At 41.6% G+C, this 26,231-nt stretch overlaps 2 protein-coding genes across 4 annotated transcripts in view; one reads left to right on the plus strand and one right to left on the minus strand.

The window, feature by feature from the left end:
* Nucleotides 1-16,240, plus strand: part of LOC120517422 (platelet endothelial cell adhesion molecule-like) — a 38,340-nt gene extending 22,100 nt beyond the window's left edge. For both annotated transcript variants that reach the window (XM_039739747.1, XM_039739748.1), the window contains 11 exons: nucleotides 3,604-3,882; nucleotides 8,763-9,050; nucleotides 9,135-9,413; nucleotides 9,779-9,877; nucleotides 9,972-10,002; nucleotides 11,150-11,199; nucleotides 11,315-11,368; nucleotides 15,477-15,554; nucleotides 15,641-15,694; nucleotides 15,787-15,809; nucleotides 16,088-16,240. In XM_039739747.1, coding sequence (XP_039595681.1) covers nucleotides 3,604-3,882; nucleotides 8,763-9,050; nucleotides 9,135-9,413; nucleotides 9,779-9,877; nucleotides 9,972-10,002; nucleotides 11,150-11,199; nucleotides 11,315-11,368; nucleotides 15,477-15,554; nucleotides 15,641-15,694; nucleotides 15,787-15,809; nucleotides 16,088-16,141 — 1,289 coding nt within the window. In that variant the 3' untranslated portion in view covers nucleotides 16,142-16,240. The remainder of the gene's footprint in view (nucleotides 1-3,603; nucleotides 3,883-8,762; nucleotides 9,051-9,134; nucleotides 9,414-9,778; nucleotides 9,878-9,971; nucleotides 10,003-11,149; nucleotides 11,200-11,314; nucleotides 11,369-15,476; nucleotides 15,555-15,640; nucleotides 15,695-15,786; nucleotides 15,810-16,087) is intronic.
* A 2,064-nt stretch (nucleotides 16,241-18,304) lies between these two features.
* LOC120517423 (phosphoribosyl pyrophosphate synthase-associated protein 1) overlaps nucleotides 18,305-26,231 on the minus strand; it is a 57,016-nt gene continuing 49,089 nt past the window's right edge. For both annotated transcript variants that reach the window (XM_039739750.1, XM_039739749.1), the window contains 6 exons: nucleotides 25,135-25,250; nucleotides 24,672-24,727; nucleotides 24,414-24,559; nucleotides 24,008-24,078; nucleotides 23,758-23,904; nucleotides 18,305-19,052 (listed from right to left, as the gene is read on the minus strand). In XM_039739750.1, the coding sequence (XP_039595684.1) occupies nucleotides 18,894-19,052; nucleotides 23,758-23,904; nucleotides 24,008-24,078; nucleotides 24,414-24,559; nucleotides 24,672-24,727; nucleotides 25,135-25,250 (695 nt within the window). In that variant the 3' untranslated portion in view covers nucleotides 18,305-18,893. The remainder of the gene's footprint in view (nucleotides 19,053-23,757; nucleotides 23,905-24,007; nucleotides 24,079-24,413; nucleotides 24,560-24,671; nucleotides 24,728-25,134; nucleotides 25,251-26,231) is intronic.

Below are 26,231 nucleotides of genomic sequence, written 5' to 3' on the forward strand. Positions count from 1 at the left end.
GAAAATTACTATTCATCCATTCTGAGATACAGTCAGACATTGTGTTAGTGAATCAGAGAATCGGGTCATCAGGTGCTATTGATAAGTACAGCTGTGTGTCATCAGCATAGCTGTGGTAGCTCACGTTGTGCCCTGAGATAATCTGACCTAAAGGAAGCATGTAGATTGAGAAGAGCAGCGGACCCAGGATAGAGCCTTGTGGAACACCATATGGATATCATGTGTCTTTGAGTTGTAATTACCACAACTAACAAAAATTTTCTCCCTGTCAGGTAGGATTCAAACCAATTTAAGACCTGCCAGAGAGGCCCACCCATTGACTAAGGCGATTTCTAAGAATGTTGTGATCAATGGTGTCAAATGCAGCACTCAGATCTAAGAGGATGAGAACAGATAAATGGCCTCTGTCTGCATTTACCCGCAAGTCATTTACTACTTTAACAAGTGCAGTTTCTGTGCTGTGATTTGTTCTAAAACCTGACTGAAATTTATCAAGAATAGCATGTTTATTAGGTGGTCATTTAACTGCATAATGACTGCCTTCTCCAGAACTTTACTTAAGAAAGGCAGGTTAGAGATGGGTCTAAAATTTTCAAGAGCGAGGGTCAAGATTATGTTTCTTAAGTAGGGGTTTAACTACAGCAGTCTTAAGACAGTCTGGGAAGACCCCCGTATCTAATGACGAATTTACTATGTCCAGAACATTATCAATTAGCACGCCTGATACTTCTTTGAAATAATTTGTTGGTATTGGATCAAGGACGAGGTGGAGGGTTTTAATTGAGATATTATTTTTTTTAAATCAGGTAAATCTATCCTAGTGAAAGAGTTTAATTTGTTTATAACAGGATGCTGGGGTTTAGGAGGATCCTTAGTGTTGGGGAGATATACTATGTTATTTCTAATATCATTAATTTTTGATTGAAAATACAGCGATAGCCTCACAGGTTTCACTGGAAGTACTTAGGAGGCATTCCTTTGAGTTACCTGGGTTTAGTAGGCGATCAATCGTAGAAAATAAGACTCTGGGATTACTAGCATTGTTATTTATAATATTAGAGAAATAGCAGCGTCTCTCAAGACGGACAGTGTTATTGTATTCTGTTATTTTGACTTTTAATATTTCATAGTGGATAGTAAGTTTAGTCTTCCTCCATTGACGCTCAGCTCTACGGCATGTTCTCTTTAAATCCGACACTCTCTGGTATAACAATGCTAGAAGATTTTTTCACTGTCTTTTCAGGTGCAACTATGTCAACAGCAGCTCTCACTTTAGTATTAAATCTTTCCACCTTACTATTTAAATTATCCTCGCTATTATAGCTGGCACTATAAACGGACTGATTGCTTAGAATGTTTGTAAATTTTAAAGCTGCTGCTGAGTCAAAGAAGCGTTTTTTAACAATATGCTTCTCATGAGTGTTTTTTATCATTATTTCTATATTAAAAAGTAGAAGAAAATGGTCTGATAGACCAATATCAATGATCTGTTTTATATCAACTTTCAGTCCTTTAGTAATCACTAAGTCTAACGTATGACCTGCTTTATGTGTAGGCTGATTTATGAGTTGTCTTAAATCAAGAGAATCCAGGAGGTTCATAAATTATTTTACTTTTAGGTCACACTGATTATCTATATGAAAATTAAAGTCGCCAACTATTAGGAGTGTGTCATAGTCCGTAATTAAAATTGACATTAAGTCAGAGAATTCCTATTAGACACTTATCATGTCCTAGCACAGCAGTTAAGACCGAACATCGCTAGTAAGCGAAGATCATATAAAACAATATAATTCATTTTGAGTCAGAGTGTTCATAGGTCTGTATTGTTTAAAAAAAATCGCGTTGCCCACGATTGTTTCTGAGAAAAAGATTGTGCTGTGCATCATGCAGACAGTACAGGCGCTGCTGAGGCGTACAACAGAAACATTTCTTTGTGCTCTGGTCAGGACAAATTTTCCATCCATCCATTATCCATCCCGCTCTATCCTAACTACAGAGTCACGGGGGTCTGCTGGAGCCAGTCCCAGCCAACACAGGGTGCAAGGCAGGAAACAAACCCCCGGCAGGGCACTAGCCCACCGCAGGGCACGCACACACACTAGGGACAATTTAGAATCGCCAATGCACCTAACCTGCATGTCTTTGGACTGTGGGAGGAAACCCAGGCAGACACGGGGAGAATATGCTAATTCCACGCAGGGAGGACCCGGGTCTCCTAACTGCGAGGCAGCAGCGCTACCCACTGTGCCACCATGCCGCCCAGGACAAATTTTTCTTATCAAAATGGAGATAGGAATCTCTATATGGGGCTTCAGTAATGCACCCTGAACACTAGAAGGCGCCATAGGTGCTTGCCTAGACCACTTATACCCAGAAATGGCCCTGCCTCCCATTATCTATCACTTAGTAGTTAGAAAAGCGCTATATAAATGGCAGTAATTATCTATATACTGTATATATAATTCACTAAGGCAAGACAACCATGGAAAGCATGCCGGAAGGGGCGTGGATTCACTAAGCCGCCAACAAGTGAGACATCTATGGCGCACGCAGGAAGGAGCCACGCCCACCAACTCCAAGACCATTGGATACGACGACAACTCACAGAGCCACGCCCACCAACTCGGACGCGACGACACAGAAAAACTGGCGTCATTTATATTCATCTGTCATAGGGGCCACATGCACCTCCGACCCACGTTGACTGTTCATAGAGGCATGTTTCTCGCGGAGGTGAGTCGCCATATGCAGCGTGTAAAACTGTTTGCGAGGGGTATCCCATGGGATCATTAAAACATTCCTTTACAACTGAGGTTAAAACACAATGAAGTGAGTAGTCTTTAAAAAACGAGTTTTCGGTTACGACGCACGACCGTGTGCACCATAGCAAACTGTTTTACACGCTATATACAGCGATTCGCTTCCGCGACAAACATGCGTCTTCTTAGATGCTCCTGCACTTTGTACACACCCACCTCGCTACTACCGTGAATAGGTGTCTTGGTTGGATTATATATAAAAAGGCAGCCAAAACCGCACAGAGCAATGAAAAGTCTACGTGAGTCACAGGTGCATCTGGACTGTTCAACGACTCGAGTGACGAGTTGGAGGTGGGCACATGAGCGGGCAGTGCATACTGAATGAGAAATCAGCACACTAGCATGACGGAGGCAGCGGAGTGGACGTCCTTCTCCTCTCCTCCCGTTCCACCCTCTGCACCTGAGCGCCGCACGGACGATTGTGTGTTGGTTCGTTCCGTGCATTGTTACAATGTTGCTTTTCTTGCTGATTTATTACATTACCGATTTTTCAAATGATAATTTTCTCCCTGTGCTTAAAAATTATTAAAAAACCGGCCTGATTATGCGGCGTATGGTACGCCGCGGGTTGGCTAGTTGTTATTATTATTGTGGCTCTTTTCGACGATGGCAGTAAGCTTCCTGGTACCTTTTCAGAGCAAAGGAGTGAAAGCTCCTGCTTAAGGGGGCTAAGGAGTCATTGTCATGTGGGGTAGCATATAACAACAGTCCAGTGTTAACAGGTGGACATAACTGCCTTTCTAATCTTTTCTTTTTATTTGTATTTTATTTTTTTGCTCAGAGTTGTTTTCAAGACCACTCCTGAAAGCGGAGGCCTCAGATCTAAGTGAAGGGCAAACTCTTCGGTTGAACTGCTCAAGTGTGTACCTGACTGCAAAGAGGCTGAATGTGCCCATCACATACACCTTCCAGAAGTATCAACAGAATCTCATCAGTGACAACCAGACCGGCATCTACACCATCTCAGGAGTCTCCAATCAGGATGAGGGAAATTACGGCTGCAATGCTACAGCCTGGGGAGTGAGGAAAGCGAGTAACAGCATCTACATCCGAGTACATAGTGAGTGAGGAGTGGGAAATGATGAAGTTGACAAGGACAATGTGGGCATGAGGAGGGGCTGATGTGCACAAGATGAGATTGGGGTGTGATCGGAGTGCACAAAGAAATGAGGGAGGTGGATCCTAAGTGAATAAAGTGAGGGCAGCAGGCTGTGTGATCAAAGTCGAGTCAGGTGAGGCCTTTGTGCACAGGAGTATGGCATGGGAGGTATGACCAAGTGGAAAATGGAGCATAATTTGTGATCCAGGTACATAAAAAGAATGAATTAGGGATATGATCAAAGTACAGTACAGCAGGTGAAGATGGGTTATAACACAAGTGGGATGTGCACAGCAAACAAGTAGTGCCTGGCCTAAGTGCACAAAGAGGAAAGGACAGGATGGGAATTGCACACAAGTCGAGGAGGAGACGCAGCTGAAGTGGATAAATTGGGGCTGAGGTGTGGTATGAGTGGAGCAGGAGAGGATTGTGTGTGTCCTAAAGCCACAAAATATCAATGAGCTATATCCATTGGGGACAAGGTGGACATGTGATATGACTCAAGTGAAGAAGATGAAGCCTGAAAATCAAAAGTTGGAGTGACTGGAGACAATAGGGATGGGGAGCATCCTGAATGAACGAGGATGAGATGTGATGTGACCTGAGTGTTCAGGTTTTGTGAGTGAGACTAGTCTAGGCTTTGAGTCCTTCTTCTTGGGCAGATACTACCTACCGTGTGTTCTGGCTTGGAGAGATGTCAAGGGTGTACCAGGCAAGCACGGGAGTGCTCCAGGGCACACTGTTGGGCCCTCTCCTTTTTTCTCTGTACATCTTCTCACTAGGCCCTATCATCCAGTGTTTTGGTTTTTGTTATCAGTGTTAGGTTGATATGCAGACGTATCTTATCGTTCTTTCCAGAGGATCAGCTAGAATCTTTTGCATGTCTCACTGATATTGTAACCTGGATGTAGGGCCACCATCTCCAGTTCATTCTGGCAAAGGCAAATCTCCTTGCTATCCCAGCTCATCAGTTTTTTCAGCACTTCATCTCTGTTTAAGTTCACACCTGCCAAGTCTGTACATAACCTTGGGGTGGTAATCACTGAGCATGTTACTGTGGTCTCTCGGTCTTGTGAATTCACCCTGAACAAGATCTGCAATCTGACAGAGTATTCCAAATGCAGGCTTTATCTCATCACAGCTGGACTACTGCAACTCTGTGCTGGCAGGACCACCAGCATGTGCCTCCAAACCGTTGCAGGTGATTCAAAATGCAGCAGCCCGTCTTGTATTTAACTGGGCGAGGTGGGCACACATCACTGCTCTTTTGAGATCACTACATTGACTTCCTGTAGCAGCATGTATTAAGTTCAAATCCTTGATGCTTGCCTACAGAGTAGTCAACGGGTCAGCATCTATATATATATATACAACCCCAATTCCAATGAAGTTGGGACGTTGTGTAAAACGTAAATAAAAACAGAAGACAATGATTTGCAAATCCTTTTCAACCCATATTCAATTGAATACACTACAAAGACAAGATATCGAATGTTCAAACTGATAAACTTTATTGTTATTTTGCAAATCTTCACTCATTTTGAATTTGATGCCTGAAACACTTTCCAAAAAAGCTGGGACAGGGGCAGCAAAAGACTGGGAAAGTTGAGGAATGTTCAAAAAACACCTGTTTTGAACATTCCACAGGTGAACACGTTAATTGGAAACTGGTGTTTGTCATGATTGGGTATAAAAAGAGCATCTCCAAAAGGCTCAGTCGTTCACAAGCAAGGATGGGGTTGTGAACAACTGTGTGGGCAAATAGTCCAGCAGTTTAAGAACAACGTTTTTCAACGTACAATTGTAAGGAATCTAGGGATTTCATCATCTATTGTCCATAATATCATCAAAAGATTCAGACGAGAATCTGGAGAAATCTCTGCACGTAACCGGCAAGGCCGAATATCAACACTGGATGCCTGTGACCTTCGATCCCTCAGGCGGCACTGCATTAAAAACCAACATCATTCTGTGAAGGATATTACCACGTGGGCTCAGGAATACTTCAGAAAACCATTGTCAGTTAACACAGTTTGTCGCTACATCTACAAGTGCAAGTTAAAACTGTACCATGCAAAGCGAAAGCCATATATCAACAACGCCCAGAAATGCCGCTGGCTTCTCTGGGCCTGAGCTCATCTAAGATGGACTGATGCAAAGTGGAAAAGTGTGCTGTGCTCTGACGAGTCCACATTTCAAATTGTTTTTGGAAATCATGTATGTCGTGTCCTCCGGGCAAAGAGGAAAAGGACCATCTGGATTGTTATCAGCGCAAAGTTCAAAAGCCAGCATCTGTGATGGTATGGGGGTTTGTTAGTGCCCATGGCTTGGGTAACTTGCACATCTATGAAGGCACCATTAATGCTGAAGGGTACATACAGGTTTTGGAGCAACATACCGAGGTGTGGCAGAAAAGTAATGAGACTGATTTTTTATTTGCCAAAGTTTTTATTGTTTTCAAACATCAATGTTATCCCCTTCAAAGTAGTTACCTTGGGCAGCTACACACCGATGGAGACGACGTTCCCACTGTTGGTAGCAGCGCTGGAAGTCTTCAACTGGTATGGTCTTCAGCATATCCGTTACACTCTTTTGGATGTTTTCTAAAGTCCCGAAATGACGTCCTTTGAGGACATTTTTCAGTTTAGGAAAAAGGAAAAAGTCACACGGACTGCGGTCAGGTGAATAAGGGGGCTGGGGAACCACAGGAATGCCTTTTGAGGTCAAAAATTCTGTTATGGAGAGGGCAGTTTTTCGGCACCATTTTGGCACAGACCTTTTGCGTGTGCAAATGTTCAGTCAAAATTTGATGAACGGTAAATCTGTTCAAATTTAATTGTTCACTCAACATTCTTAATGTTAAACGACGGTCTGATCTCACAAGAGTGTTCACACGTTCGATGTTTTCATTGGTTTTCGGTTGAAGGCCTCCTGAACGGTGTTCATCTTCAACGTGTTTTCTGCCTTCCAAAAATGATTTGTGCCAGCGAAAAACTTGAGCTCGGGATAAAGAATGTTCCCCATAGGCCTGTTTTAACTTTTCAAACATCACACTTGCCATTTAATGGCACAACGTTGCTCCAAATTCCGCTGTTCCATTTTGCGTGACGCACAACCAAAAACACAACTTCGCTAATAGCAGTCACAAAAATCACGTAGTTAACTGAAGGAGTTGAAACTCGCACTGAGCTATGGGAGGGTACTGATACACGTGCTCTATCAAGGACAACAGCGCAGCGTTGCCAGATCGCTTGCAGTGTTGCCAGTCTCATTACTTTTCTGCCACACCTCGTATGCTGCCATCCAAGCGACGTCTTTTTCAGGGATGTCCCTGCTTATTTCAGCAGGACAATGTGAAGCCACATTCTGCATGTGTTACAACAGCGTGGCTTCGTAGTAAACGAGTGCGGGTACTAAACTGGCCTGCCTGTAGTCCAGACCTGTCTCCCATTGAAAATGTGTGGCGCATTATGAAGTGCAAAATATGACAGCGGAGACCCCGGACTGTTGAGCAACTGAAGTTGTACATCAAGCAAGAATGGGAAAGAATTTCACCTTCACAGCTTCAACAATTAGTGTCCTCAGTTCCCAAACGCTTATTGAGTGTTGTTAAAAGGAAAGGTGAGAACACCGTGGTAAACATGCCCCTGTCCCAGCTTTTTTGGAACGTGTTGCAGGCATGAAATTCAAACTGAGTGAAGATTTGCAAAACAACAATAAAGTGTATCAGTTTGAATATTCGATATCTTGTCTTTGTAGTGTATTCAATTGAATATAGGTTGAAAAGGATTTGTAAATCATTGTCTTCTGTTTTTATTTACATTTTACACAACGTCCCAACTTCATTGGAATTGGGGTTGTATATACAGTATATGAAGACACTTGTGAGGTCCTACACTCCTTCTTGAGCACTCAGGTCTGGTGATATCACCTCTATGTGGTATCAAATCTCAGTCCAGACTCTTTCATGTTGGTGGAATGAGCTGCCCACCTATTTGAAATTCTGACTCCCTCAATGTGTTTAAGAAGCTTTTGAAAACCCTTGGTTGGTGATTTCCTGAAATTAGCTGTTGGCTTTTTGTAACTGAGGAATTGCTTGCGTTTTGTTCTAAACTCTTCACTTGTGACAGTCAATTTTGTACCCATGTCCTGTAATAGTTCCTTCCAAACTGTCCCACAGACATGTTACTTGATTATGTTGTCCTGTTTTGTACGTTGCTCTGAATAAAAGCGTCTTCTAAGCAAATAAATATAAATGTAAGTATAGTCTGAATAATAAAAGGCGGTGGAGTAGGTACAGTTTGAAGCCTCGCTGAACTGGGGAGCCTGCATGAACAAAGGCCCAGAACATACCCCCACTTGTTAAAAAGAAGCAATGCTGATCATGACGTCATGTCCATTTTCTTAATCTTGCTCTCCCTCCAAAACCTGTAATTGCAGTTCGACAGAAGTAGAATGCGCCATTCGGATTTCTCAGTCTCCTGAAAATGAGAAGGTTCTGCCAAGCTGTTTGTTTAAGCGAGAACAATGAAGGGTTTGAGAGGTTTACGTGGACAAAACAGGAAAAGGAAATGGCCTGAATAGAGAGATGGCAACTGAAAGCAGCTCTGTGGAGTGTGTGTGTGTGTGTGTGAATATATAGAATGAGTGGACAAGTTGACAGGTGGGGGTGGCATGCATGAGAAGGCAGTGACTGAGAATGGTATGTGTAAATAATCAAGTATGGAGGAGGAGAGAGAGAGGTGGGAGTGTGAAAACAAGAGTGGGAGATGTGAAGACAGAGGGGGTTAGGAGTCCATTACATGCTGCCCTGTGTTTTTTTTTTTTCTTGCTTGTTTCAGTCCTAGTCACCAAACCAAAGATCCAGATCCTTGAATCTTCAGAAGTGATTGCTGGTCACAAAGTTCAAATGAAGTGTCTGTCGGACAGAGGTTCTCCTCCAGTCATGTACACACTGATGAGGAACAAGGACATCATCTCCAGATTGACAGTGATGACGGATAAGATGGCAGCTGTGTTTAATGTCACAGTGCTGAATGAAACGCTGGCTGGGCTTTATTGGTGTGAGGCGGCAAACCGAGGGGGCAGTCATGTGGTCTCTGGCTCGGGGGTAAACCTGACAGTGATAGGTGAGCATGTAGTTGCCCACAGGCTCCTTAGTTTTTATCGATGGCTCGCTCTCATTTTTTATTTGTTTTTTTCTCTTTGCCCAGTTCCAGTGACCAAACCAATTCTGACTATCATCTCTGATAAAAGTGTTGCAGCGGGAAGTGAGGTCACTCTAATGTGTCAAGTCGAGAAAGGTACACCACCCTTTACCTTCCACTGGTTCCGAATTGGAGAGACAAGTGCGTTCTACTCGAATACAACAGATAAACGCTTTGGAGTTTATGAGAACAAATCTGTAGGAAAAGAGCACAGTGGCAAATACTTCTGTCAAGTGACCAACAGAGCCAACAAAACAATGGACAGCAGGATATTGATGGTCACAGGTAGGAAACGCAAAAAGGTAATGGGGGCTCACACTCTGGTGTCGGCATTTGGGGGTACAAGGATTCAAGTGCAGGTCAGGATCAGGGTCTTTGTTGTGCTTTGGGTTATCTGATTGAAAGCAGGACACCTGGTGGCAACCATTGTGTAGCCACAAATGACAGATGTTGGTAGGTCTGCTCTGTCCACCTCAATTCCATCACTGCATCAATGTGCAGAGAAATGACGGTGGTGCTGCTGCGAAGAGTCCTATCTCATGCTGGTGGATGGCAACAGTCTCTGTTTTCAGTTGGGTTCCATTTAGAGGGATAGGCTACCTTGCACCATTTGATACATCTTGACATATCTGGAATTTTTCCTTTCCCAGTGACACTGAACATCTGGAAGCACATAATCATCGGCCTTTGCGTTGTGATTCTCTTGCTGCTTGTTTTGTTTTACGTCATCAAGTCCAAATGTCCACCAGGTGAGTATTCCATTGTTGTTGTGCCTTCTGGTCTCACAGTTCCTTTCAGTTGTGACTGACCTCCTAGTCTTGATTTATTTTTTGTTTTTGGTAGCCACAAGAGCAAAGAATGTAGACCCAGACAGGTGAGTTGAACTTCCTGACCCTCATTTTGTTCAGCCATGGACAACAACTTTTTCTTTCATCTGCTCCCGTTAGGGGTTGCCACAGCAGATCATCTGTTTCCATATCTTCCTGTCTTCATCATCTTGCTCTGTCACATCCACCACCTGCAAGTCTTCTCTCACCACATCCATAAACCTCCTCTTAGGCCTTTCTCTTTTCCTGTTCCCTGGCAGCTTCATCCTTAGCATCCTTTTCCCAATATACCCAGCATCTCTCCTCTGCACACAATACAATCTTGCCTCTCTGGCTTTGTCTCTAAATCATTCAACTTGAGGTGACCCTCTAATGTCGTCATTTCTAATCCTGTCCATCTTCGTCACACCCAATGCAAATTTTAGCATTTTTAAGTCTGTCACTTCCAGCTCTGTCTCCTTTTTTTCGTCAGTGCCACCGTCTCCAACCCGTATAACATAGTTGGTCTCACAACCATCTCGTAGACCTCCCCTTTCACTCTTGCTGGTACCCACCTGTGTTTAAACTCCTCCACCTTCACCAACTCTACTCCCTGCATCCTCACCATTCTACTGACCTCCCTCTCCTTCACACGTATGTAGTCTGTCTTGTTCCTAATGACCTTCATTCCTCTCCTCTCTAGAGCATATCTCTACATCTCCAGGGTCTCCTCAACCTGCACCCTACTCTCATTACAGATCACAATGCCATCCACACACCTCATTTTCCATGGGGACTACTGTCTAATCTTCTCTGTCAACCTGCCCGTTACCACTGCAAGTAAGAAAGGCCTCAGAGCCGATCTCTGATGTAATTCCACCTCTGCCTTAACCACATCCATCACTCCTACTGTAGACATCACCACTGTCATACTTCCCTCGTACATATCCTGTACTACTCTTACGTACTTCTCTGCCACTCCCGACTTCCTCATACAATACCAGAACTCCTCTCGAAGCACCCTGTCATATGCTTTCTCCAGGTCCACAGAGACACAAAGCAACTCCTTTTGGCCTTCTCTATACTTCTCCATCAACAATCAATCAGCAATGGACAACACACATCACACACAAAAAAGTAAAAAAAAAAAAAAGGGACTTGATGCAGTGCTACTCCTCTTGAACACTGACCACAACATGTGTGTTTTGCCCTTAGGAATGCCCTGTCCACATTGAACCATGAGGAGCCACCACAGGAGTCAGACGGTAAGAGTTGTACGCAATATGTGGGCTATAGCAGTGGTGGCAATGCATTTAGTCATTGCCTGGTCTTTATCTGCTCCTGTTATCCAAGTAACATATGAACATGGTGCATCTGCAGGCGTCGAGTACCTGGGAGAGGAGTCCAACGTGAGAGTCTCCTGTCATGCTCCAGGTAATACAGGATGCCATTGTCTTCATCACAAAACTGGGGGTGGGGGGGACCCTGAGAGTATGGAAGCATTTACCATTCTGGCCCACTGGTCTGGGTATGTATGTTCAAAAGCATGAGTGGTTCACATGACCATATGTGCGTATATTGAGGCCATGCGCGTAAGCATATATAGAGATTTTATATACATACAGTCAAGTCCATAAGTATTTGGACAGTGACAGTTTTCATACTTTTGGCTCTGTACACCACCGCAATGGATTTGAAACAAAGCAATTAAGATATGATTGAAGTGTAGACTTTCGGCTTTAATTCAAGGGGTTTAATAAAAATATTGTATGAGCTGTTTTAGAAAAGACATTTTTATACATGGTCCCACTATTTTCAGGGGCTGAAAAGTATTTGGGTAAACTAACATCATAAATATAATGATCACGTTCTATATTTGGTTGAAAATCCTTTACAGTCAATGACTGCCTGAAGTGCTGGGTTTCCACCATGGGGATGCTTTGCCAGGCCTTTACCGCAGTCGTCTTCAGTTGCTGCTGGTCTGTTGCACTTTCAGCAATCACTTTTGTGTTTAGTAAGTGAAACAAACGCATGTCCAGTTGGGTTGAGGTCAGTTGACTGACTTCGATATTGAAGAATATTCCATTTATTTTCCTAGAAAAGTATGTTTTGGCTCATTGTCCATCTGTAATATGAAGTGTTGTCCTATTGGTTTGTCTCAATCTGAGCAGACAGTACTGCCCTATGCACTTCAGAGTTTATCCTGCTACTTCAGCCAGCAGTCATATCACCAATAAACACCAGTGACCCTCTTCCATTAGCAGTCATGCATCCTCATGCCATAAGATCTGCCTCCACCACATTTCACAGATGATGGTGTTTATCAGATCATGAGCCATTTCTTCTCTTCTCTTTCCATCATTCTGGTATACCTTGATCTTAGTTGCCTTTGTCCTAATGAAAATTCTTCCAGAACTGGACAGGCTTTTAAAAAATACTTTCTGGAAAAGTCTAATCTCTCCTTCCAATGCTCGAGGTTGACCAGTAGTTTGCACTTTGTGGTAAACCTTCTGTCTTTACTTACATGAGGTCTTCTCCTGATTTTAGACTTTGGCAATGATAGGCCTACCACCTGAAGCGTGTCATTGATTTAGCTAAATGTCATGAAGGGGTTCTTCTCCACCAAGGACAGAATTATGTGATCATGTAGCACAGTTGTCTTCCATGGCTGTCCAGACCTTCTGGTGTTGCTGGGCTCTCAAGTGCATTTGTTCTTTTTAAGAATATACCAGATGGTTGATTTGACCACTCTTGGTGTTTCTGTTATCTCTCTAGAGGGTTTGTTTTGTTTTCTCTGCCTAATGATGGTCTGTTTTTACTTGCATGGGGAGCGCTTTGGACCTCATATTGAGACTTCATTATTCACTATTGAGACAGCTTACAAATGCAAATTCCACACTTGGAATCAACTCCAGACCTTCTACCCGCTTAATAGCTAATGAAATAATGAAGGACCTGCGTGCACCTGGCTATGGAACAGCATGTTGGTCAAATGTCAATATACTTTTGAGCCTGTGAAAATGGTGGGGCTATACAGACAAATGACTCGCATACTTTTGATAAACCCCTTAAATTAAAGCTGAAAGTCTACACTCACATAATGATCACTTTGTTTCAAATCTATTGGAGCCGGGTACAGAGCCAAACTTATGAAAACTGTCACTAACCCAATACGTATGAACCTGACTGTACATGCATGGACCCAAAAGCTCATCACCCTTCCACAATTTTGTGTGTGACAAGTTTAAATTGACAAAAGTGATTGGCGTCCATCGTTCTCTATTCCATAGAGTAGACACATTGCTTTTGATTTAGGACTTAACATATTATTTTTAGAAAACAGCAAATAAAAACTTCATGGAGAAAATTATTCCAATCTAATGTTTTCTGAGGAGATAACCGCAATCGAGCACTTTCTGTAGTTCTGAATGAGACTTCTACCCTTTTCAACTGGCAATTCTTGCTGAGCAAAACTGCTCCAGTTCTCATAGGTTTGGTTGGTTCCTTCTCTCGACTGCAAGTTTCAGCTCTTAGATGTTCAACTGAACTTAGAAGATTAAGATATCAGGACATTCCAGTGTTTTCTTTTGAACCTTCCTTGCTCCGATATATATATATGGTTTGGGTCATTGTCCTGGACTTGTGATGGAGATGGCTTTCTGACACTGGCCAATGTCTTCTGCTCCAGAATGCACTGATAATCTTCTGATTTCATTCTGCCCTGCTCAGATTCAAGGCACCTTGTTTCCTTAAGAGGCATTAGCTCTCCAGAAATGTGTTCATTTGAAATTGCGGCACATTAAGTAACTAAACAATATAGTAATATGACAGAAAAGGCGATATCCCTCCCATCGTGATTACGGCAGTATAAGAATCACCTGAGATAAATATACTTTAGCTTACATTTACTGACGGTTGACGCGGTTACAGACGGGAAGCATATGACAGACTTTTATCCAGGTGGGAGTCTGGATCTACGCAGTCTGCCATTTTTTCGTCACCACGCTGAGAAGGTTTTCAGACGGAGGTCCGACACAGCTTCGAAGGGTTTGGCTGTTGTCCAAGCCTTTTAGTACTGTCTGCTTCACTTGCTGGTCTTCTCTGTCTCCAAACAAGAGCAGGTAGGGACTGAACTCCTCCTCCACAAAATACAGAAATAGCATAATGCCTACATGCCGGTTCTCATTCTCCCAACAAGGAAAGAAGATTTTGTACTGACAGAGGACAGAAATACTGTACTGTGTTTAAGCTGACTACACAATCCTCCAGTTGTCTTTGGCTATCTAGTCTATGCTTGGCTAGCGATTCTAAATGCTGAGCCCCTGTGTGCCAAACCAAGCATGCACATGTGAATGGAGACTTTAACAGTGTTGTTCAGGACAGTGACATAAAATATTAAAGAAAAATGTATTATAACACACCCACTGCCATAGCATTAATGAGCATCCTCCATTTTTTTTTTTGCAAGTGACTTTTGTTTTTTCTTTGTAAACATTGATCTGTCATTTGGAAAAAAAAAAACAAAAAAAAAAAAAACACAACAATCGCACACAAAAATTGCATTTCAGCAAAATCCAGTTGGGTATTTTCTGGAGTTTTTCTGAAATGGGGTCTCAAAACACGGAGCCCACTTTCATTCAGTGACGGGTGGTTTGACTTCAGAGGCTCGCTTTGGGGATGTAAAAAGGGAGAAGAATCCGATTTGCTTCTTGGCATATGAAGGGCAAAACATTTACAAAAACAGTTTCATGACAGCTCATATATGGGATTAGGCTTTAATAACAAATTAAAAAAAATTAATGCACCATGTATGCATTACAGTTTATAATGAATATATAACAATTTATTTTGTAAGTAATGAGTAACGTTCCCTGCACTGCTCGGGAGACACAGGCTTCATGCTTATTTCCGGATTCATGAAGGTATTTTTTTTTTGCGCAGCTTAATAACATCAGAGTGTTTTGCCAAGAGAGAACTCCATATGTGAAGTCGCATGTGTAAACAGGGGTTTTTAAGAGCCCAGGATTCCGCCTTAACTCTGTTACTCGCCTTATCCTGGTTTTGTGTGTGAATGTGAATGCAGTGGAGTGACTGACTGATTAGAAGAGAAGACACCTCTCCTACTAATTAATTCAGTCTGCTTGCCATATCATTACAATCAAATTATGTCTTTTAACTTATAAAAGGGACCTAAACTGTTGTTCATATCACTTTCGTGTTATATTTCTGATGATATACAGTAAATCAAAAGCAAAATGTCTGCTCTATGGAATGGTGGATACCAATTGCCGATGTCAGTTTCAATTTATTTCATGGAAAACTGTGATTCTTCTTTGAACAATGGTAGGGTGCCAATATGTTTGGCTACATGGTGACAGCAAGCACAAAGGGAAGAAGTTTGTGTATCAGTTGTGTATATAAGGCATGTACAAGTTACGGTGTGAGTGCCTTTACATGAACGTGGTAACATTAATGTGTGTGTTCATCGCTACTATAAGCTCATGGATGTAGCTCACTGTTCTGCTCTGTCCCACCGTTTTAGAAGTGGACTTTCCCTCCAGCAACGAAAGCAATGGAGAATTCCCTCCACCTACAGATACTGAGCCCTGCCCTGAAAGAGGTAATGTGGTACACTGCATCCCACCCCAGTCTCTGCCACTAACTATGCAACCATATGCAGACAGTTCTTCTCACTTATCTTCACAGTTCCTCTGATGGTGACCAGACATGCAGGCAATGAGATTAGACATTCGCTCAATGGTATGTAAAGAAATTCTAAACGACACCATTATGTCAACACTGCGGTTGCCACTATGGTCAGCTCTCTTCAACCTTATCTCATCATCTTTCAGGGGTTCCCGACAACATGAATGCTGTAAGTACCAAATGACCAGAAAGGCAAATCAGGAGATATGCTGCAAGTGCTACTGCCGCCTCACAATCTCCTTTATCATTTGTGCATGACGAAAGGCAAGGGGGTTTGTATTAGTAAGAGGAGTGGACGCAAACAATGGCAAAGTTGTCTTTGTTACTAGTGACTTTTTTATTTAACCTAATATGGGAGATACGATCATCTGCTCTGGCAGATGAACGGTACAATCACTTTATCACAGTGGTCAGTTTCAGTGGCTTTTACACTCGCTTTTGTTTCAGACATCTGTCGAATATGCTCAACTCCACCACAGCGGCATTGACGCTGAACAGTAGAGGATGGATGCCAACTGCATTATGATGGATGGATACCAGCTGAGGAACATCACCTCCAGTCTATTTATTTGATATAGTAAATAAATTAATTGAACTAAGCTTGGGTGTCATTTGATCACTTCTGTGCAGTTCCTCTCTAGTACTGGGTACAGGTTTTTACTTCATAGGGGATGCAGACAATCACTTTACAAATGGCTGTGTGGTCCAAACTGTTCTTTAACCACAGAAAGCAGCACCTCACCTTTTCAACAGTGGAGATCAAATTAGTAATGGCAGTCTGCACACAGGTCTGCTTCTAGCCAAATGAGAGGTAAGGGCTCAGGATGCTGACATTTTGTCAGTTCTCATTACATTAATGAATAATAGCAGTGGCCTTCCTCTCCACAGTGGTATGTTAGCAAGCTCCCAAGATACAAACCCAATTATTCCATTACACATCTACTGGTGGACAAAACAGGTGAAAAGGCACGCGAGAAAGTAAGCACACCCCGTCCTTTTTTCTATTTTAACATATGTGGATACATCAAGATTTGATCTTTATTTAAAAACAGTATCTACTGATAAAGGTAATAATAATAATACCATGCCCCATTTACATAGTGTAGTCCACTATATAGTGTAAACAAACAAATGCAAATTGTGCATATGGAAAAAGCAAGTTCATTCCTTACATGTATTACTACCTCAAATATCTAAAATTCGAATCATGCGCACCAGATCAGTTTCAAATGATCAGCACATCATTAGAGAGGATCTTGTCTGAACCTTTCCTCTTATTTAAACCACATTTAGTTTTGTTTGCTCCTTTTTGTGGAAGTGTATGCTATCACCATGCTTAGACTGAAAAAGCTCTCTGTGCCTTCAGAAAGAACGTTATAGATATCAATGAGCTTGAGCAGGAATATAAAAAGACCTCTAATCAATTGGAAACCAACCATTCCACCATCTCAAAGATCTATCTACAACAGGAGAAGATCTCAAACAAACAACTGCCTGTTTGTCCAGGCCAGGCCACCAAAGCATATTCAGCCCAACTGCAGAACACACATTTCTGAAAGAAAGCTCTTAAGAACTCCAGAAGTTCATCATGGCACCTACAGGTAGCTCTTGCAACTGTTGATGTCAAAGAACATGAACCTACCATTAGAAAGAGGATGCACAAATTAGATCTACATGGAAGGTGTGCCAGGAGGAAACATTTGCTGTCAGAAAGAAGATGATCAGGGCAAGACTAAAGTTTGCTCATGAACACCTAAGCAAAGACCAGGACATATAGAACAACATGCTCTGACCAAACAAGACAAAATGGAGATATTTGGCCAGAGCACCAAAAGTCATGTTTGGTGAAAACCAAAGACAGCATTTGATCAGAAGAACCTCAAAGCAACTCTGTTGCATCTGGGCCTGTGCAGCTCATCATCGTAAAAACCATTATAAATTCTTCATTGTACCGGACAGTTCCTGAAAATAATATGAGACCATCTGATAAAATATCGCAGCTCAACCATAAGTGGACCTTCCAACATGACAATGAGCCATTCCTTGTCGGATTTACTGGTATGTTTAAGATCAAAAGAAAGAAATAGAGTTTTGGAATGGCCAGGTTAAATCCTGGATTTGAATCACACCCAGTCTGGTGTGGATTTGAAACGTGCTGCGCATTCCTCAAACACCACACACCTGAAAGAATTCTGCATAGAGGGAAAAAAACTTTCACTCACTGTTATAGACTTCTAGACAGTTATAGGAAACATTTATTTTAGGGGGCAATATGAGCTATAAAAGCCAAGGTTGTGTTACATTTTTCCATAGACAGAAACTGCGTATCGGTTCATTTTTTGCTGAATAAATTATTGCAAAGTTAAATGATCATTGTTTGTTTTTCATTTACACCCTTTTTCATCTAAAGATACTGTTTAACATTCAAAGCCTGATATGCCCACATATGTTAAATAAAAGTAAACATTTCCTGGGGTGTACTTTTACTTTTTCACAGATTAGTAATGCATTTCAAAAAGGACAGTCACATACATGTAAGGCCATCAAGGAAGCTGACTTACTGTTTCAGCTCTCCTGGCAGTCCTGTGCTTAAATCAACCTATTAGTTGGAAGATCAGCCACAAAACGCCCCATCCCCACTGGCAAAGAAGATGAGATTAGAGATCACAGAACAGGGTCTTTAATGAGGAAGGAAGTACAGGAGCAAATGGAAACAGCAGCAACCCCTCACCCTCTGTCCAAGGCATTCACTCAAAAAGCAGTTACAAGGATGTAGTGTGTTTTTCAAAATCACTTCCATGAAAAATTATCCATTTTCAAGAAGGGGTGTTGTAGCAGGACCATAAAGCAGTACCAGAACCCAGCACTTATCTCCTCAAGACACCTTTGCTTACATTGAAAGTAATGCTTTCACACCTGGAAACAGAACTGAACCAATAAGGAGGGACTGTCAAGTTACCTGTTAGCAGTACAGAACTAATATACTGTAGTTTTTATGTGTATGACAGGTCTCGGAGGTCAGCACCTAACCATTTGTGTTGTATCACTCAGTGGTGCTTCCACACAAGTCCTGCATGTGTCGCATCAGTGGGTACATGGTAAGTGAAGGGTGCTGAGCAAAGCAGCTGGGCAAGATATGTGTGTCCCCTTCTCACTCGCAAGCTAAATTCCCTCAGATATGTACTAGAACTCTCTTCTTAACCACTGCCTAAACGTCCTTGTTAATGCTGAGCAGACAACTTTCACCCCCATACTAGTCGTCCACTGTGATATTACGAAAGAGGTATGCCATAGACTCTCCATTATGGATCCTCCGGATGGCTTCTGCCAAAATCATGCTGACATCCACGGTTTTGATTTTGGGACACTGAAGTTTCTGGATCTCATGAGGGATGGTGTTGGTCACAACAACCTAGAGAGAGAAAGGAAATTTTAGGTGAAATGCAGTATAAATTGCCGATACGTTAATTTGTAGCTTTTTGACTATAGCATACAGTAGGGATATCTGCCATGAGATGCTGCCCTCTACAGGAGACCTAAACACAAGGTTAAATTCTTGAAAACTAAATAAACAAAGTTATGCTGGGTGAAAACAGACCAGCCAAATATAAAAGCACCCAAGTAGACATAATATAAGTCTGTCAGAGGTGGCTGGGGTGGCGACCCAGCCGGGACACCCAGGAGGACCGGAGGAGGCCTTGTGCCTTCCCCAGACCATCTGGGGGCGACCACCCTGGTTCCTTTGGGGGCCACGGGTACAGAGCTTTGAAGCTCCACCCTGTAGGGGCCCGTGGTCGCCCCCATGTCTTTGGAGCCCTGGACCTCAGCACTTCTGCCACACCAGGAAGTGCTGGGGGAAGAAGAGCAGGGACACCCGGAGTGCTTCCGGGGATGGAGCCGGCACTTCCGGCGATTGCCGGAACCCACCTGGAGCACATCTGGGTGATAATAAAAGGGGCCGCCTCCCTTCATTCGAGGCCTGAAGGAAGGAAGGCAGGCATTGTGTGGCCAGGACTTTGGGGGTTTTGTGGTGCACTGTGACTGTAAATATTGTAAATAAACGTGTTTGTGGGTGACATGAACGTGTCTTGCTGTCTGTGTCCGGGCCAGCCTCCACAAGTCATACATTAAAACAGATGCTCTTGTATACACAATACTGTTGGTGGCCATGCTGTCTGTCAGCACTTTTGATCAATTCTTAAAGTATGTGCTTTGACTTTATGGTTTTACATTCTGTCAGTTGCCGATGTTCATTTATTTCTATAACCTAACCCATATCTGGACATTTCTGTAATCTAAATTACTACTCTTGTAAAGCCCAGTGCAATGGCACTCCTGGACACTCTGTCACAAAAATTTATTGAGCATTTTCTGTGTGTTTGTTGGCAAAGGACACTAAGTATTATACTGACATAAAATTAGATTGCATTTCCTACTAATAAAGAAGACATCATCAGGATTGCAAGTGTGGTCAACTTCACACAGCCAAGCAGACATTACCATTGGCCTCTTTTTTTACTGCTTTATTTAATGTCTTGATCAAATCATTTATTTTGGCAAAATGAATGCTTATTAATTAACAGATTAATCATTTAGTATTTGTAAGTCTGTAATTAAAAATTTACTCTTTTGAGAGATTTCACTATCTTGTATCACTGTGGATTCCATTTGTATTTTTTGAGAGAAAACCAGTCTTTAATGTCAAAATAAAAACGGATCAATGCAAAGTGGACTAAATCTATACCTAACTATCTACTATGTAATGCTAAGGGATAGAACCCTGATATTGGTCTCCATCAAAAGTATATAATGTGATATGCACTGGTGCGCCTAAAAAGTGTCTACCGGCTGCCTAAAGTTATCAAGGTATGCGTCTTTCCTACAGCAAACTGATTAGTAAGAAAGAGCAGCGACATCTGCGTAGTGTAAAGCAAATTGCAAAATCCAGATACATGATTGGGAAAAGAACAGCAGCTGCGGCACCCACTGACTGTTGAGCACATTCGGTGCAGCAGCTTGCTGGAACAAAAACCTCGGAAAAGTAGAGTGAATAAGTGACAACGCTAACAGAAAAGCAATGTCATGTGCGGAGCTTCTTACTGGCGGGCAGAAAAGTTTATTGTAATAAAAGCTGGTTTCTTTAAGCCCATCTATTGGTAATCCCTCTATACACACTACATATATCTTCTGAATTCATAATAGAGTATAATTATTGTTTATTGATCATCATCATCTTTGATGAAGAAATCCGTAATAGGAAAAAGGAAACATCTATGAAAATGTATTTTTTCATATTGAAAACAAAACACAGTCTTTCCAAAATGGAAAAGTTTACCTTGCTCTATATGAACCACTATTATTGGAGGACTGAAGGTCTGCATGTTTCTTAGTTAGAAATCGGAAAAAACTAATTGAACACATAAGTATTCACCCATTTATGCCACACATCTCAATCATCACTGGTGCAGCCAAATTGGTTACATAATTAGTGGAAATCACCTGTCTGGGTTCCAACTGACAATAGTATAAATGCACTTGTATGTGGTTGACTAACCTACAGAATGAAGACAAAAGAATACTCCAAGCAAGTCTGTGAAAAGGGGATTAAAAAGCACAAGACAGGGGATTGAGACAAGAATATATCCAACTCACTGAATATCCCCTGGAGTCCTGTTAATCAGCGATTAAAAAAATGGAAAGAGTATGGCACATTGGTAAGCCTGCCTAGAGCAAGCTGTCCATATGAGCTGAGTGATCAGCAGGAAGACGACTAGTTAGGAAGGCTAACAGAGGACTCATAGGGAAGACATAATAACTCATAGGTATGATAACTGTGAAGGAGTTACAGGCTACAGTGGATGAGACTGGAGAGACTCTGCAGACAGCTATACTTAGGTGCCTAACCTATAGAAACATTAGAACAATTTAGGCTATTTAGCACAAAAAAAAAGGTGGCCAGTCCTATCCACCGTAATCTTCTTTTGCTTAAACTGAAAAGACACCGCTCTTTTAATCTTTTCTAAAAATCACCCTAGCCACTCTTCTCTGGACTTTTTCTAGCTCTGCTATGTCCTTTTTGTAGCCTGGAGACCAAAACTGCACACAATACTCCAGATGAGGCCTCAACAGTACATAATAAAGTATGAGCATAACCTCGTACACATCAAGGTGCTATATAACCTAACATTCTGTTAGCCCTCTTAATGGCTTATGAAAACTGTCTTGGATGTTGATAGTGTCAAATCCACTATGAGCCCTAAATCCTACTCCTAAGGTGTACTTTCAAGTTTCAGACCTCCCATTGTGCATTCAAACCTAACATTTTTACTTCCTGTGTGTAATACTTTACATTTATTTACATTAGATTTCATCTGCCACAAATCTGCCCAAGCCTGTATGCTGTCCAAGTCCCTCTGTAATGATTCAACAGATTCCAGATTATCTGCCAATCCACCTAGATTAGCATCATCTGCAAATTTAACCATCTTGTTACGTATATTCCTATACAATTCATTTATTTATAAATTAAAAATAGCAATAGCTCTAGCACTGACCCCCGTAGAACAACACTCTTAACCTTAGCCAATTCTGATATGGTTCATTGCACCATAACCCTCTGCTTGCTGTGTCTGAGCCAATTCTGCACCCATGTACACACCACACCCAGAACTCCCACTTTTTTAGATTGAAGCCCAACCGGTCATGTGGGACCTTATCAAATGCTTTCTGAAATTCAAGATAAATAATATCACATGCTACACTTTGATCATATCCTTTTGTTGCTTCCTCATAGAATTCCAGTAGGTTAGTAAAACACCCCCTTTCCTCTTCTGAACATATGCTAACAGTTCAATAAAACTCCTGTTCTTGCCATTTGTTGCTCAATCTTACCCTTAATAATTCCTTCTATTAATTTACCTGTGATGCACGTTAAGCTTACTGGTCTAAAGTTGCTTTAATCTACTGGGTCACCCGTTTTATAGAATAAGATAATATTAGCCATTTTACTGCCCCTTGGAATTTTCCCAGTGCACAGCGACTTCCTACTTCCTACCAGTTGCGGCTTTAAGTGGCAAGTGGTTAAAAAAATAAATAAAAAACACATACACAGAATTTGCCAGAAGGAACATGGAAAACTCTGAAGTCAGCAAGAAGGTGGTTCTAAAGTCTGATGAGAATGGAACTGAGCTTTCTGGCCATCAAACTAAACACTATATTTGGAGTAAGCCAAACACTACACATTATCAAAACCACACCTGAAAGGTCTGCGAGGGTAAAAAAGAATGCAGCAATATACAGGGAAATCCTGGACTAGACTATGATGCAGTCTGCAATAAACCTGCACCATGGAAAGAGATTTGCATTCCACCAAGACAACTAACCCAAGTGAAAAACTAATGCTACACAGGAATGGCTTAAAAACAGCAATGTATGTCCTGGAGTGACCAAGTTAGAAAGTCAAGATCTCAATTCAAATGAGAATTTGTGGCTGGACTTGAAAAAAGGTAGTTCACAGACGATCTCCATACAACCTGACAGAGGCTCAGCTGTTTTGCAAAGAAGTGTGGGGAACAATGGTAGCGTCCGGATGTGCGAAGCTGACACAGACCTATGCACACAGACTCAAAGCTGTCATGGCCGACACAGATACATCTACTACATACTGACTTGAAAGGGATGAATAATTATGTGATCAATTATTTTGTGTTTTGTATTTATAATTCATTTGGAACAGTCTCACTTTGACATTTAAAAGTCTGTTGCTTAGTGTAAAAAAAAAAAAAAAAGAGTCAAATAAAATTAAATTAAAAAGAGCTGATATAATCCCAAAGATGTCATGAAATCAATAGGATATATACAAGGGAATCTGGCTGGTCCTACTGAGCTTGCTGCCCTTTGGTGGTGAAGTGGAAATGTATCCTATTGCGTGGTATGATACTCAACACAGACTTACCTCAATTCAGTTCTGATTCAAAGACTTTTTCTTTTTTTTTTTTAATCAAAATTCTAGCTGGGCATTATTACCAAAAAGCACTTTAACAGTTCATATGTAGTATAAGATTATGATTCAATTTTACTGGGATCACAAAGAACAAAAAGTGGTTAAGGTAAAGCACCTCATCAATGGCTGACTCCTCAATAAGACGTGGAGCCTCAGCTGACAGTAGTCCATGAGTAGCCATTACATAGATTTTGTAGGCACCTCGTTCCTTTAGGATTTCTGCAGCTGCCACAAAATCTTCCACATCATCTACTATATCATCCTGGAAAATGGTTACACATGAAACATTAGTGGGAGGCAGAAGATAAATACAACATGAAATTGAATGTGCCTGGAACTTAAGTTATATTTCTAAATACACTCACCACAAGGATTGCAATTCTGCCTCCAACATCACCTACAACGGTTATTGGTGGCTTCTCTTTGGCCATCAGTACTAGAGAGTAAGAAGAAACAATGCAGATTACTGAATTCAAACTAAAAAAGTCCTTTATGATGACAAGCATTACTTCAGTTATATTTACTCTAACATTTGCAAAATGATACAATAACCTTCTATTGTGTGAATTGAAGATTTGGCTGGTGTCTGAAGATGAAACAGAACCTTCCCAACATTTCACATTTTTTAGCTACTCAACATTTTCTGAATATTTAAAAATCAATGCACACATTTGGACATTACACCCAAAACAGCCAAGGCCCATATGCATTTTATTTAACCCAAAAAGAGTCCCAGCTCCAGTTTTCATTGGCAAAACAGACAGATCATACAAGGCAACTCCAAGCCGGAGTGGACAGTTGTGCTCTTTGCAGAGGGTGGAGAGTTCCTTCCATCAGCCATGTCAGACTCTGCACACTGGGCTTCACCATGTAGCACTGCCAGTCCTAAACGAAGCCTCTCTGCGTATGACTGGGCCCTAAAGAACAGAACTTGGTAAGACAAGTAACTTCTCTGGTGATCACCTGCTACACTAGCATTTTATGTAAAAAAAAAAAAAAACAACAAACACCACCACAGGAAAGACTCACCTTTTAGCTGCTGATGGAGATTTAGCTACAATAATTGCATTTCGATAATCTGGTATCTAAGGGAATAAAACACAATAAGGTCAAACCCTGAAGAAATCATCCCTCTCTCTGAGGCACATTAGAGGCCTCAGTCCTCAAGATTCTATTGCTCACCTTACCTGGCCTATTTCTGTTGCTCTCTGCACAACTGTTAGCAGCTTGCTTGCAAGCCTCTCTAGTTGGGCACGCTAGCCATTGCAGGGGTCACTGCTATATAGCCGATGTAGCCTCTGGATACGGCAGACCCAGGAAGCAATAACTGCATCCACAGAAGCATTTCTAACTGAACTCTCTGGTCAGCAAAAATAAACATGACGGTACAACAGCACGCTAGAGCAGCTGTTTTGTATCGTGACTGCACTTGGTGAGTGCTCAGTTACAACAGACCTCCTGAGATTTGCACACACATCCCAACTCACTCTACCTCCTCCTGGATGTACTGCAGCAGGAAAGGTGATGCTCGCAAGTTGTCCACTGGAAAGGTAAAGAAGCCTTGGATTTCCTTCTGGTGTAGATCCATTGTAATGATGTGGGTCAGACCTGGACAGAGAAAGAACACATAAGATCAGAAAAGTAGTAATGAAGTCCTAGAAGCTGGGGGCAGCAGCTCATACAATCAAGAGGCTAATTAATTTGAACTACAAAAGCAGGAAAGATAAATCAACAGATGAAAAAGGTTTTATTTCCAACAGACAATTAGGAAGAATCATCTTCACAGAATAGCATTAGTACAGCAACAGCATTCTGTTCCCAACTATAGCTCAATATATAAAAAATGCATAGGATAGGATGACAATGCAAGTCCAGAACAGAAAAGAGCAATACAATGACACAGATCAGGACAATATCCCAAAGTAAGTATGGTACACACACATTATTTGACCTGCATAGCACTTCTCTGAAGTGGAAGGTGAAAAATGCAGGCTACTTATAATCTGTGTGAAAAGATACCTTTGGGTTAATAGGAGGGGTATGATGAAAAATAAATAAATAAATAAAATGGCCATGGGTCGTGTGCCCTAGGACAAGCTATAAATGGAACCCTGCAACTCTTTAGTTTGAGTGTAATCATAACTGCCAGACCTGTACATAGAAACCTGGAGACATGAGAGAAGAACCAGACCTGAGAAGAGATAAATATGGAGGGTCTGGATAAAAATAGTGATTTTAGAATCTGAGAATGTCTACAGCGACGCTTAATTTCTTATAGTTACGTCTATTTAAAAGACTGTCTCAGATAAATACATGCTTGAGAGGTGTCATTTCAGATTACCTGCAGGACTTGGTCCATTTTAGCAAGCTTAATTATTTTTTCCTTTTTCATTCATTGATTTTCTAATTAAAAAAAACACTTGTTCCCTATTTATAATGCCAGCACACAAGGTAGTGTATGATGATGGTGACAGTGTATATAAAATCTTACCAAAGTAAGTCAATTTAAGTTACTTAACTACATTGATAAGCTTAACATAATGACAAAATTCGATAAAACTGAATTATAATGATTATCCTTAAATATTT

Source organism: Polypterus senegalus, chromosome 17 (genome assembly GCF_016835505.1).
Source record: "Polypterus senegalus isolate Bchr_013 chromosome 17, ASM1683550v1, whole genome shotgun sequence".
Lineage (NCBI taxonomy): Eukaryota > Metazoa > Chordata > Cladistia > Polypteriformes > Polypteridae > Polypterus > Polypterus senegalus.